Consider the following 12,990-nt stretch of genomic DNA (forward strand, 5'->3'; position numbering starts at 1 on the left):
TTTCTTTACAAGTTAAGTAAAATGCAACAGGTTTATTCCTCGTTTGGTATTCATGCAATGTACAACAATGTGCAGTCTATACACACTCACAGTTCTCGCACACCGTGGGACAATAGTTCTACGGTAAATTTTCATTAATAGTAGCATGTTACATGAGGTAAGGAGAAAAAGAAGAAAACTACAAAGATCCTATCCAAAAAAGGGAAACGGGTGCGTAAGGGCCTAGCCTCCACTGCCCTCTTGACACCATGGATGATCTGGAAGCAGCGCAACGAGTGCATCTTCGATGGCGTCCAGCCCCTGGTTCATGTCCTGGTCTCAAAGATCAAGGATGAAGCCGAGCAGTGGGCACGAGCTGGTGCCCTTGGCCTTCACGTCACCCTGCCGTCCACCTGGGACGTGTATTAGTTTCACTGTTCTTCATTTGTACCTGACCTCCTAGGAGGACTGTATCCAAACTCTACCTTCTCAATGCAATTGCGTTTTCTCGAAAAGAAAAAGGGGAAACAGATTAACCAACTCCGGTTTTTGGGAACTGAATCATCAGGTTATTCGAATGTCTGAGCTAACCAAGCCTGAAACTCTGCCGAGAATTTGCTCTTGATCTTAATACCTAATAACTTGAGCTCCTGTTTGAGAGTGAACGGCATTGTCGTACTTACAGAGTGCTGTACAGTCTCTCTGGCTCAGGTGTGCCCGGTGTACATACTTATGTAAGAGAAAAACCTTGACGCACATTGAATTTATACTCACCAGTAATCATTGCAGGAGCACAAACCATCTTTGAAATGATGAAACCTGTTCCTGTCTCGGACAACAATCTCCCTGTTGTACACCTTCGAGATCAACTTCGTGGCGGCGTGGCAGTCCACGCACACTCTCAGATTCTTCGACAGCCGGATCGTTGCGCCAGGGCGTGACTTCATCAGGCCAAACGCAATGGCCAGCTTCTCGCTGTGATGCGAAACGGACACTTGCTTCTCAGATTCATCAACATCTAGCCTTGCGTCAGCTGTATTTGGGACGTACCCAGCCATCTTGATGTTTTCAATCATCTCATCCACTTTCTCATATATCTCCCTCGATTGGGGGTGGTCACTGTCTTCAGCAAAGAACTCAAAGATCGTCCCATCCAGCTCAATGAGACTGCACCCAGGAATTTTCTTGATCCCTCTCTCATTCATTTCCTTCCGAATCATAGCTGCATCTTTCCATTGTCCCACTGACGCGTAGGTGTTCGATAGAAGTATGTAGTTACCACTGTGATTGGGATCTAGTGGGGTGATCTGCTTCAGCGCTTCTTCTCCGATTTCAACATTTTTGTGAACTGTGCAAGCAGAAAGCAGTGCCCTCCAGACAACTGCATTTGGCTCAATCGGCATATTCCTGATAAACCGGTGCGCCTCATCAATCAAACCTGCCCGTCCCAACAGATCAACCATACAGCCATAGTGCTCAATCCTTGGATGGATGCCATAATCCTGGGTCATACTATCAAAATGCCGGTGACCCTCCTCAACTAAGCAGCTGTGGCTGCAAGCTAGGAGAACACCAATGAATGTGACATCTGTAGGCTCAATGTTGGCCTCCCGCATGGACGAGAAGAGCTCTAGTGCTTCTCTGCCTCTTCCGTTGCTTGCCATGCCCTTTATCAAGGCTGTCCACGTCCAAGAATTCCTCATAGGCATCGACTCAAATGCCTTGACTGCATCTTCAATGCATCCGCACTTTGCATAGAAGTCCACCAGCGCAGTGCCGAGAACAACTGTAAGGGGTAAGGCCTTTCTCCTTATGTATGAATGCGCCCACTTGCCCGTCTCAAGTGCACCCAGGACAGCACAGGCGGAGAGCACACTGACCATGGTTACATCATTCGGGTTCACCTCGGTAGCCTGCATCTTATTGAAAATAGCAAGTGCCTCTCGACATCGGTCGGCTTGAGTGTAGCCAGAGATCATCGCGCTCCAAGCAACCACATCCCGGGAATGCATCCTGTCAAACAATCTCCGCGCCTTATCAAGTTGTCCACACTTGGCATACATGTCAACCAGCGCAGTTGCCAAGTTTCTGTTCCTCACCATCCCCTTCTCCTCTGCATAATCTCCAATCCGCTCGCCGAGCTTAGAATCACCTATTTTTCCGCATGCTGTGGCGACACTCACCAATGTGACCTCATCAAATGGTGCCTGAACCTCAAGCATACCCTTAAACATCTCCACTACCTCCTTCCAGTCTCCATTCTTGAAATAGCCCGCTATCATCGCATTCCATGTAACCACACCCTTTTCCTCAACTGCGTTGAACAGTACCTTTGCCGCCACGATATCCCCACAGCTCGCGTACATATGTATCAAGCTGTTCAGCACAAACTGATCGGCCATGAACCCAAGCTTGACAGCGTACGCCTGAACGCTGCGCCCCGTAGCCAAGGCATATATCCTGGCGCAGGACTTTACGGTGTTAGCGATGGTGTGCTGGTCGGGGCAGACGTTGGCAGCAATGGCAGCACCGAGCATTTCGACGAACAGGTGGAGGGCATCCTCCGGGTGGCCCGCGCGGAAGAAGGCACGGATAAGGATGTTATACGACCGCGCGGAGAGGGGCGGGTGGGGGCCTAGGCGGAGCAGGCGGATCGCGTAGGCGAGGTGGGCTGCGGTGGTGGCCGGCGACGGGAGCGCGGTAGCCTCGAGGAAGGAGTGGAAGGACTCTGGCGAAGTGGTGAGCTCACCGGACTTGAGCAGAGCTGCGTGGAGCTGAGGCACGTCGCGCAGCGCCGCTCGGCGGGGCGTATAACGCACCGGCGACGGCGACGGCGCGGCGGGGAGACCCGCCGCCGAGACGACGACGGCGGTGGCCATTCGAGCTCGCTCGAGCTTAACCGCTTAAGCGCACCAGGCCAAGCGCTACTTGCCTTTCTTTGCTTATCCAAGCAGCAACCGATCTGGGCGGCTGACGCGTGGTCCCCACACGTCGTGGCCCCACATGTCATGCCCATTTAAACTCCAGATCCGCCTCTCTGCTCTCCCAGTCCCAGTAATTACCATGGCTTCTTTCTCTCCAACTCGGCTGCTCCTCGGCCTCCTCGTCGTCCTCCTAGCGTCCGCGCGCGCCGCCTCGGTCTCTCTCCCGGCGCTGCCGCTCTCGACGGCGTCGCGGTGGCTGGTGGACGCCGACGGGCGGCGCGTGAAGCTGGTCTGCGCGAACTGGGCGTCGCACCTGGAGCCCGTCGCCGCGGAGGGCCTGTCCCGGCGCGGCGTGGGGGACGTCGCGGCGCGCGTCGCGGCGATGGGGTTCAATTGCGTGAGGCTCACCTGGCCGACCTACCTCGCCACCAACGCCACGCTCTCGTCGCTGCCGCTGCGGTGGTCGCTGGAGCGCCTCGGCCTGCGGGAGTCCGCCGCCGGCGTGCGTGTCAACAACCCAGACCTCCTGGACCTGCCCCTCATCGATGTGTTCCGGGTAGGTGGTTGCTATCAGTGCTTTAAATAACCAAGGTTATCCCCTGAGAAGCCCAGATTGCATTTGTTTATTCCGATCCCTGCGCTGTTCTAGTTTGGACTTGATGTCGGTATTAATCAAACTTTATTCATTTAGCTATTCAAAAGTGCAAGAAGCAATGGTCAAAGAATAATATTCTGAAATGAATGCTTACATATATCTTACTACCACCAAAGAATTGCCAAGTGTTGTTAGTGTTGCGAATTAGTATAAGGTTCAAGTTATGCCAAAATTGAATATGTCTTTAATGCAACCTACAGGTTCCTTAAAGAAGAAGAAAAATGAAAACTTTGAATATATTTGTTGCTGCTAGAGTGCCAATTAGCAGTGAATTGAACTTCACAACACCGTATGTCAATTATAGACATAAAGAAATAACTGTTCCGGGGGAATAAATAAGAGAAATTATATAGTCGAAAAATTTGTATGTCATGAATCAATTTGTCTGTAGCTAAACAGCTGAAATTAGCACTGTTTTGAATAAGTAAAACTTGCTTCAGAAGTCCAAACACTGCATATTAGAGGAATTCTGAAGGCAAATAATTGATCAGAACTCACAAGGCTCACCAAAGGATCTCACATCTCAGGGTATCCTTCTTTTCTCTTTATTAAGGACACCATCTGTTGCAAAACGAGGGATAAATGCTAATGTAGAAATATCTGATTGTTTTTGCTATTTCAGGAAATGCCATCGCTCGTTGTTTAAAAAACTGTCTTTCATTTTATTCGCCACTATTTAGGTTGAACAGAGGTATACCTACTAGTCACCTAATTGATGGTCCAATATGAGGGTGCCTTGCAAGTCACAATGCTCTAGGGAGCACAAATCTTGCTTGTAGGATTTATTTGGATGATGGGGATACATGTCACTTTCAAACAAATGGATTAGGTGAGCTGGTTCTTTATCCATACCAGGTATCTAGTTGGGTGTGGGGGTCTCCCGAGGAGGTATCTAGTTATCTGACATGGTAATGTAGGACAAATGATCTAGTTGCCCAACCTGTATGTTTTTCTTGTGCCACACCTAATACCCGGCTAAACATGAAGTGAAAACAATATTTTCGTTTTTGTCTATCAAGGGATAAATGAATTATGATTACGATCATCCTTCTGATATGGGTCAAATTTAACAGGAAGTGGTGTCAGCTTTGGCCAGCAACAGTATTATGGTCATACTTGATAACCAAATGACCACTCCAGGATGGTGCTGTAGCAGAACAGACGGTAATGGCTTCTTTGGAGACAAATACTTTGACCCTGAAGAATGGTTGAGGGGCCTCAGTGCAATGGCAGCAGTGTTTAGGGACACAAAAAATGTTGTCGGCATGAGCTTGCGTAATGAGCTTCGTGGCCCCTATCAAAATGTTAGTTTGTGGTACAGGTACGTTACTGAGCAAAGGCCCTCATGAGTCATGATATTGAGAAGGCTTTTCTATGTAACTGATGATATTGAAAATTTATATTACATTCTTTAGGTATATGCAACAGGGTGCTGAAGCTGTGCATGCAGCAAACCCTAATGTCCTTGTTATTTTGTCGGGCCTGGATTTTGACAACAGTCTCTCCTTCTTGTCCCCAAAGCAAGTTAAGTTGTCATTTACTGGAAAGTTAGTCTTCGAGCAGCATTGGTATGGTTTCTCAGATGGAACTGATTGGGAAAATTGGAACCAAAATGATGCTTGTGGAGTGGCTGTTGAGTCCATAAGGACTAAAGGACTCTTTCTTCTTCAACAAGGATGGCCGTTATTTTTCTCTGAGATTGGGTTTGACATGTCTGGCACGCATATTGCTGACAATCGTTATCTTACGTGCTTCTTAAGTGTAGCAGCTGAAATGGATCTGGATTGGGCTGTTTGGGCTCTCGAAGGGAGTTACTATATCAGGGAGGGTATTCTAGCTTACGATGAAACATATGGTTTGCTAACATGGGATTGGTATACAGCTAGGAACCCCAGCTTCATTGAAAGGATCAATTCCCTGCAATCTCCATTTCAAGGTTTGAACTTTACCTATCTCTGTATTACTACCTAGTGACGTTGTCAGACACATTTTGTGCTGTCTGTTGCACATATTTGTCAAACCGTTCGTTTGCTGAACCAACACATAAACCTTTCCTGGGTATTCATCTAGGATAATTTACGAGTATGCATTTATTGACCTTCAAAAGTGATTGTAAATCGTAGCTGCTAGGGTGCACTTCGATGATGATATATGTAGTAGCCAAATATGCAAGAAAAACTAAAATCCACGCGAAGTATAATGCGAACACTTTGCTAGTGGTAGAATTTATTTTAAGTTAGATCATAATGGATACTTGTATATACTGCAGGTCCTGGTCTACCAAGCAGTCACAAACCATACAAGGTAATATTTCATCCTCTAACCGGGCTCTGTGTGTTGGTGGAATCTGCGAATGTGCTTAAGCTGGGCCCGTGCGATGAATCGGACGCTTGGAACTACACCTCAGCATATGAGCTTGTGCTGAAACACACCGGGCAATGCCTTGAAGCCAAGTCTGTGGGTGATACTGCAAAACTTGGGACTGGCTGCAGCAAATCCTGTTCAAAGTGGCAGCTAATATCTGATTCAAGAATGCATGTTTCAGCCGAACTCACTAAGAATGGGACCAGAGTGTGCTTGGAAGCCGGTCCTGACGGCGTCATCACCACAGATCAATGCAAGTGTTTGACTGAAGATCCAACTTGCGACCCTGAGAGTCAGTGGTTCAAAGTTATATCGAGTAGTAGAGGCATACCAGGTGAGGCCTCTGTTCTGCGGTTGCCATCTCTTGGACCCTAGCCTACGACATCAAGTTCGCCACGGTAGTAATTTGGACACACATCGTGCATGCATGTACTCGAGGACAAAGTTGTTCAGGCCAATTCAACGACGATCTGGGAAGTTCCACGCAAAAGGTCTGCAAGTTCACTTGCTCAAGTGTGTATAATGTATCACCATATAAGCACTTGTTTTCTTTTCTGTCAAAACAAATCACTTGTGTGTTGCTTACGTTGTTCAGTTCAGAATAAAACTACAGGTGGAATCTATAGAATGCTCTTGTGCTTGTTCTCTGACCGTTGTTTGGGTGAGTATGCCCCTTGTTGGCCAAGGTGGTCTAGGGTTTAATCTGAGGTTGCAGTCTTGCTCAAATGGAGGCCCCGGAGCCATGAGGGGAGATGGACGCTCGAAGGGAAGTGTTTCTGAAATACTCTCCTTACCTTTACTAGTACAAATGCCCGTGCGTTGCACCGGGCGAAAAATGAAATATAACCTACTCCCCGTGCCATTATGCAATAATTTTTTAATCCAATTTCACGGGGACATTATCTTCTAGTGCTTTGACACAAATCACCCTTCTACTTCTTCCTTTACCCACTGTCCATGTGTCTCCAATCAAAACACATTATCACAATCTACATGCAAAAAAAGGACATTATCACCATCAACGAAACAGGTCATTCGTAACCCTCCCACATGCACACTTTGAATTCCAAACACGTAACCATGCCATCAGCACTCAGCATCAAGTTCTGACTACCATCGCTGACATGTATGCACCATACTCGGCACCCTTCCAATCGGCTCACTCCATTTGCCATTCCCTCCTCTCTTTTCTCTTCCTCATCAGATCATGTAATAGTGCAACTGTAAATTCCAGTAAACCACTCCATCAGCTCACTAAAGTTATCTAAGTCACTGAACACTGTTCTCTGCAAACCATTTTGTTTGAATATTACTCAAATCTACATTCTAAAATATGTCTACATACATCCGCATGTAGTCTATATTGAAATATCTAAAAATACTTATATTTAGGCGGAGGGAGTAGAAAATAAAAAGCATGAAAGTGTATATTAAGTAGTTCCATATTAGGTTTCAGAGCACAAATTTGTATTCCTGTCAGGAATTTCAGGACTTAGCTTTTGAGTTTTATACAGACAGATTCTCTTGTTGCAGCAGCAGAATGGTCACTGCCATTGACACGCAAAGAGAAAGCTTGAGAAGTGTAATTGTACTCAAGTGTGGAGCACACATCATTATTATTCTGAACTGGTTGAACCATTGTTTTAGACTATCTTTTTTTCTGGTTTTATGCCATGACGCTACTGTTTGTGTCGTTCCGTTATCTTTTGATAACCATATACACTCTAGGCCATACAAAAAAAACACAGCATCATCAGTTTGGACTAAGATGAGCAATACAAATCTTTCATGAGATCGTGTGGTGCTCAAACAAATGTACAGACATCAGACAGCAACATTGAGTACTCATACAGGCGTACACCATGTGTAACTATTAACAAATGGGAGTGTAGTGCTCCAATTCCTTAAGAAGCGAAGGCTGTAAGTTACAGAAAGTTGGCAGTGACTTAGTCCAAGCATCCAGAAATGAACTAAATCATTATTAGGTACATATAATGAGAAGAACAATAAAAATTGTAACAGTTAAGTATTAGCATGAGGGTACAAAAATCCAAGAACAGCTCTCTTGGGCCATTGCCAGATTATTATTTTGTTCTAGAGTATTTCCAGATTTGTCGGCACGACCTTGGGCCATTATCATATCCTGACCTTGTTGTGTTTAATGCCTACATTTAGGTTATCGTCTGAAATCTGTCACCAGCAACAAGGCTACAAAAGGCTCTGCATTGGGGTATCATCAATTTTCACAAGAAAACCTAGAAAAAATAGAGTTTGTAAACAGAGCAGTCTGTCGATCAATGTTCGACAGTGATCAAGAATGCATAGTTAGGAGAGTTCCAAGAGGAAACAGAGTCCTGGAAATTTGCAAGGCTCTCTGTAGTTTGGGACAGCAAAAACAAAACATATGCCTCTCATATAATTTGTTTTGTTCAATTTAAAAATGTCTCTTCAATCATGGAAATAGATAAATTGCCATAGGCATACTCCCAAACTATGTGCCTCACAGAAGAGGCTCGACAAGAGTCAAAACATATGAACAACGATGACCGGAGCATCTGCATGATTTTAATAGAAGGCACGAGAATAGAAAGTATAGCTCTGCATTTACCTTGCATGATGATGCCACACAATTAATACAAATTAACTGAATTAAAAACATCAAGGCAACATACTTCTTTCAGTGGTTGTAGCATACACATTGGGGTTGGTCTCTAACAGAGCACGTGAACTGAACTAACAAAGTTGAAATAAGATGAAGTCAATTAGCAAAACCATGTTTTATTAGGGTGATAATAAAGATACAAATTTGACCTCAACGATGATGTAAGCCCTCAAATATTTTTTATGGCAGTTTAGTATTATGTTTCCCTTCTGGGATAATGGCAGGTAAATATCTTGTCCCGGTATTATGCATACATCTAGTATGACTCTTAGCCATGCTTTTCTCATGAACAGATTGTTGCTAGATAATATCCAAGTATAGACTCTAGATTTAGAAGATGAAACAGAGGTAGAAATAGTAGGAAATGCTTTTGACAGTTCACACCAACAGAGATTCATGTACACCATGGTTGCTTATAAACTGATTCATACCATAGTCCACCCAATTGCAGATATAGAAAAAAGATTGGAATTGTTGTAACTCGAGTGACAGTTCAACTGACATAGACATACCTTGCCTGGACACCGAGACTGTCGGGATAGATGAGAAGAGGGCAGTGACAAATATCAAGGATGTGAACAATTGCTGCTTGCAAGGCACATGGATGGTGGGCGTCGAGATTGTAGGCCATGCTTGTGTTCAACTCACATCACAGTGTTGCACCTTCCTTGATCAACCTGTATGACACATGTGCAATGCAACACAAATTGATATGACATGAGATAGCGGCAAAAGAAAATCAATCGCTAGTTCAAAAATCCTAGAAGAATTCAAGCACAGCACCTACATCTTTCTTGCCGATATTCATGGTCTTCTCCTGCAACACGCTGAGGTCGTTGACGCTCCACCGCATAAACTGTGGGATGACGAATAGCGACATCATCATGAAAAAAGATTCCAGGCAACAACATGGTCATGGTCGATCCATCGGGGGCGTTGCTGAGGACATGATATCACACCAACTGGTACTACACTTTTCGTGAAAAAGTTTGGTAGCACACTTTGTTGAGAATCATGTATCAACACAAATCTTATCAGTATAGGAGCCGAGGTGGAAGATCATATATGTATCTATGATTGTGTATATCTAACATTACATACAATGGAAGTGCATCCAATGAGGCATAGACGAAAAGATGGGTGCCGTGGTTGTCAAGAAAGACGGTGGGGGGCTGGAAGTTGCCGAGCTAACTGCAGAAAATTTGGATGGTATTAACTGGCAGACATCATCAAATGGTTGATTTACTGAAGAAAACAAGTTCACAAAAATCATATCAGTGGTGGCTACCTGTCTAGGCTCCGGGGTCCTCAACAGCAGGCAGCGTTGTGCGGCTGCACTCTGACAGGGCACTTGGCGTAGCACTGCTCATCGGACCAGGCAACATGCATGGTAGGCGAGCTCTTTCTCCAGTTCTGTAATAGACACCCTCATGGAACCTTTTTCTTCTCTGAAATAAATGGTGCATCAGTATTATACTCTCTCTGGACACATTGTAAAACTGAAACTATGGTCTATGCCGTCAGTCAAAAAATGTTGTAAATTGTGTCAACCGTGCGCATCAATCCAAGCAAACAAAGACCTCCCCTAAAAAGGCAAACAAAGACCTTAAGAGCAATGAAACTCTTCATTGTCTAAAATCAAAAGACTGAATCTGCTCTGCATCGTGATTTATTTTGAACTGTACTGAAGAATCATACAGAGGACTTGTCCTTGCAGCATGACTTTTAAAGTTGGAATCCTTGCAGCACAGCTAATTAATCCCAGACTACAGAGTGAACAGCAGTACAAATTGGTGAGACCTAATAACATCTAGAAATTTTATCTCTCCTGCAATGTCTATGGCGCTTTCATTCGCTATCAATTCCAGGAGTACACACTGCAGTGGTCAATAGGCTGTAACACGAGAGTCCTTTGTGTTGAAATGATCCTTGTATAGTTGAACCAAGCCACTGAATTCTCTGAAACACGTCATCCCAGCGTTCCCATGCATACTGCCGAAATTAAGAACAACTGGGAAATATAAAGTATTCAGAGCTGCAAATTTCTTTACCCAGCAAAAATCTAGATACTGTATATTTTATAACAGACATCCATGCTAGCGTTACAAAGTACAGCCACCATACAAACAAAATATGGACAGTGAACAGTATCATCTCCAAGCAAAATCTACAGTCAGCTACTTCACCATGTTTTTGTTTCAGCGGGTTATGTTTACTCATTACTTTCATATTGCCTAGAAACCAAAGTAAGAAATGTTCTCTTGGTAGAATAAAATTTTTCCAGATACCATACCTGAGTTGATAACAATATGTGACAAGTGAGATGCCTTGAGGCCAAAACAGAGTCAAGCAGAGCAAGTTTGCATCAACAAGAGAGAAACATAAGCAATCAGACCTAGGCCAATAATGGTAGACCGGGCGGCGGCGAGGGAGCGAATCGAGGCTCTCACGGTGGCCCAACAGTTTGATGCAGATTGGTAGTACCTGTGTGAACAGGACAAGCTTCTGGTGCTCCTGCAACAGCTCCGACATGTAGTGGCTGCGGCGGCACCGACGCCATCCAATCCGACGACACAGACGGGCACAGAAAAACAAAGGCAACCAATTCAGCGAGGCCGCCCACCCAGAAAAACGCACCAAAGAACCAATCTTTCATAACCAGAGAAGAAGGCGAGACCCAATCTCAGCCGCCGTCCGTCCTTACCTGCCTATGGCCCTCCTGGGAGAGAAGCAGTCGTCCGCGCTGTGCAGGCCATCCATCGAGCGTCGCACCACGGGCCCCGCCAATCGGTCCCCAGCCCGCACGGCCGCGCGGGACTCCCGCACCGGCGGCAGCCCCAAGGGGCCTCCAAGTCGATGCTCGACTCGGCACGGGGGAGGGGCTGGCCCCGAGGTGCGGGGAGCCAGCGAATCCGTTGGCCAGGAGCTGGGCGGCGCCCTCCATCATTGCCGTCGTTTGGGGAGGGACGCGGTCCCGATCGAGGCGGTGTGGGGCGGGCGGCGCGGGGCAGGAGGTGGCGGCGGGAAGGAGGTGTAGATGGGATCGAGGGGCAGGGTCGTGCTCATGCGAGGCGCTGGTGGCTTTTTTTCTTCTTTTCTCTCCTCGGTACCTGTTCGGGTCTGACTTATGAAGCTGAGGCCCAAGTGGCAATGCTTCAGCCATGTGAGACGATCTCAGGGCAAGGCCCAGGTAGTAGTGCGGGACAGATCATGTAGTACGTACGAAAATTTTGCGACGTGGTACCCGACAAAGTCAATCCGTGCTTTATATATATATATATTTATATATATATATATATATATAGGGATAGGGATAGGGATTAGGGAAAGGCTAGCAAAAGAGCTCGTGCGTTGCAACGGAAGAAGAAAATACCGCACGGCCCTAACTCAATAACCATGACTATGAAGATTTTCATAAGATCATTTGAGCTTTCCTTATATTTTATTTAATTGCTTTTCCAATTTCCATTCGAACCTTCTCCAAAATGCCTTGAAGTTTGGCCCCCAAAACTTTGTCCAAAATTATTTTATCGCACTCCACCAAAAATCTCATGTTTTTTGCACAATCCTAAAGCCTAGACCTAATTCAAACCCATTTGATATAAATTCTAATGAGTTTGAATTTAACTTACCAATTTATGTGAAACTTCTTGTCTGGGCTAAGTATAAATCATGGATACCGCAGGAAAAGTTTCATATATTTCCACGCACCCTAGCCATTTCTTTTTTATCATTATTACTAATTTCTGTAAATGGCGAAAGAGAGAAAATGGGAAACAGAGAGCCAGCCAGCTGGGCCAACCGGCCCACTAAGGCCCAGCCGCATCTATCCCCCCGACCCCAACTCCTCTGCAGTCCCTCCCAATCCCCAGCGCCGCCACGGAACCGGCTCCCGCTGTGCCCAGCGGGCACGGTAGAGGAGCCAGTTCCTCTACCGTGCCTGTTGGGCACGGCAGGGTGCCGTGCCTTCTTACCCCGCACCTTACGCATTGATATGGGCCACAAAGGCCAGACTCCTTGGTGAAAGTTTATCTAACCAGCCCAACTGTTCACCGGATGCATCACGTTCAACTAAAAAAATATTGCCTAAAAAAAACTAAAAAAAATCCGATGCATCATGCGCCTGCACTTGTCACCTAATTAACTATTTCCCAAACCCAAAAAGAAACTATTTCCCCAATAGAAAAACTAACTTACTATTTGTACTTTTATTTTTTAGATAAAACTTTCGATCTATTCATATTCAATCATGACAGCGCAATGAACACCATAAATAATAATAAAATACATCCAGATGCGTAGACCACCTAGCGACGACTACAAGCACTGAAGCGAGCCGAAGGCACGCCGTCGTCATCACCCTTCCCTCGACGGAGCCGGGCAAAACTTGTTGTAGTAGACATTTG

At 45.7% G+C, this 12,990-nt stretch overlaps 2 protein-coding genes and 1 long non-coding RNA gene across 10 annotated transcripts; 1 reads left to right on the forward strand and 2 right to left on the reverse strand.

The window, feature by feature from the left end:
• LOC123053658 (pentatricopeptide repeat-containing protein At1g08070, chloroplastic) lies at window positions 1-2,858 on the reverse strand. Its single transcript, XM_044477171.1, has one exon. It carries the CDS (start codon window positions 2,856-2,858, stop codon window positions 750-752), a length of 2,109 nt encoding a protein of 702 aa, XP_044333106.1. The 3' UTR covers window positions 1-749.
• A 152-nt stretch (window positions 2,859-3,010) lies between these two features.
• Window positions 3,011-6,545, forward strand: LOC123053659 (glycosyl hydrolase 5 family protein). The gene is made up of 4 exons (XM_044477172.1): window positions 3,011-3,459; window positions 4,632-4,879; window positions 4,974-5,494; window positions 5,828-6,545. Exons 1-4 carry the CDS (start codon window positions 3,043-3,045, stop codon window positions 6,295-6,297), a joined length of 1,656 nt encoding a protein of 551 aa, XP_044333107.1. The 5' UTR covers window positions 3,011-3,042; the 3' UTR covers window positions 6,298-6,545.
• A 1,372-nt stretch (window positions 6,546-7,917) lies between these two features.
• On the reverse strand, window positions 7,918-11,668 carry LOC123053660 (uncharacterized). 8 transcript variants are annotated; one of them, XR_006425746.1, is made up of 7 exons: window positions 11,289-11,668; window positions 11,069-11,123; window positions 10,878-10,911; window positions 9,873-10,032; window positions 9,686-9,775; window positions 9,372-9,584; window positions 7,918-9,261 (listed from the first exon to the last, which is right to left on the reverse strand). It is a non-coding gene; the product is annotated as an uncharacterized lncRNA (long non-coding RNA). The 8 variants fall into 8 exon arrangements; XR_006425742.1 differs by lacking the exon at window positions 10,878-10,911; XR_006425743.1 differs by having other exon boundaries at window positions 9,873-10,911.
• Between the last annotated feature and the right edge of the window lie 1,322 nt (window positions 11,669-12,990).

The sequence above is a fragment of the Triticum aestivum genome, chromosome 2D, assembly GCF_018294505.1.
Source record: "Triticum aestivum cultivar Chinese Spring chromosome 2D, IWGSC CS RefSeq v2.1, whole genome shotgun sequence".
Taxonomy (NCBI): Eukaryota; Viridiplantae; Streptophyta; class Magnoliopsida; order Poales; family Poaceae; genus Triticum; species Triticum aestivum.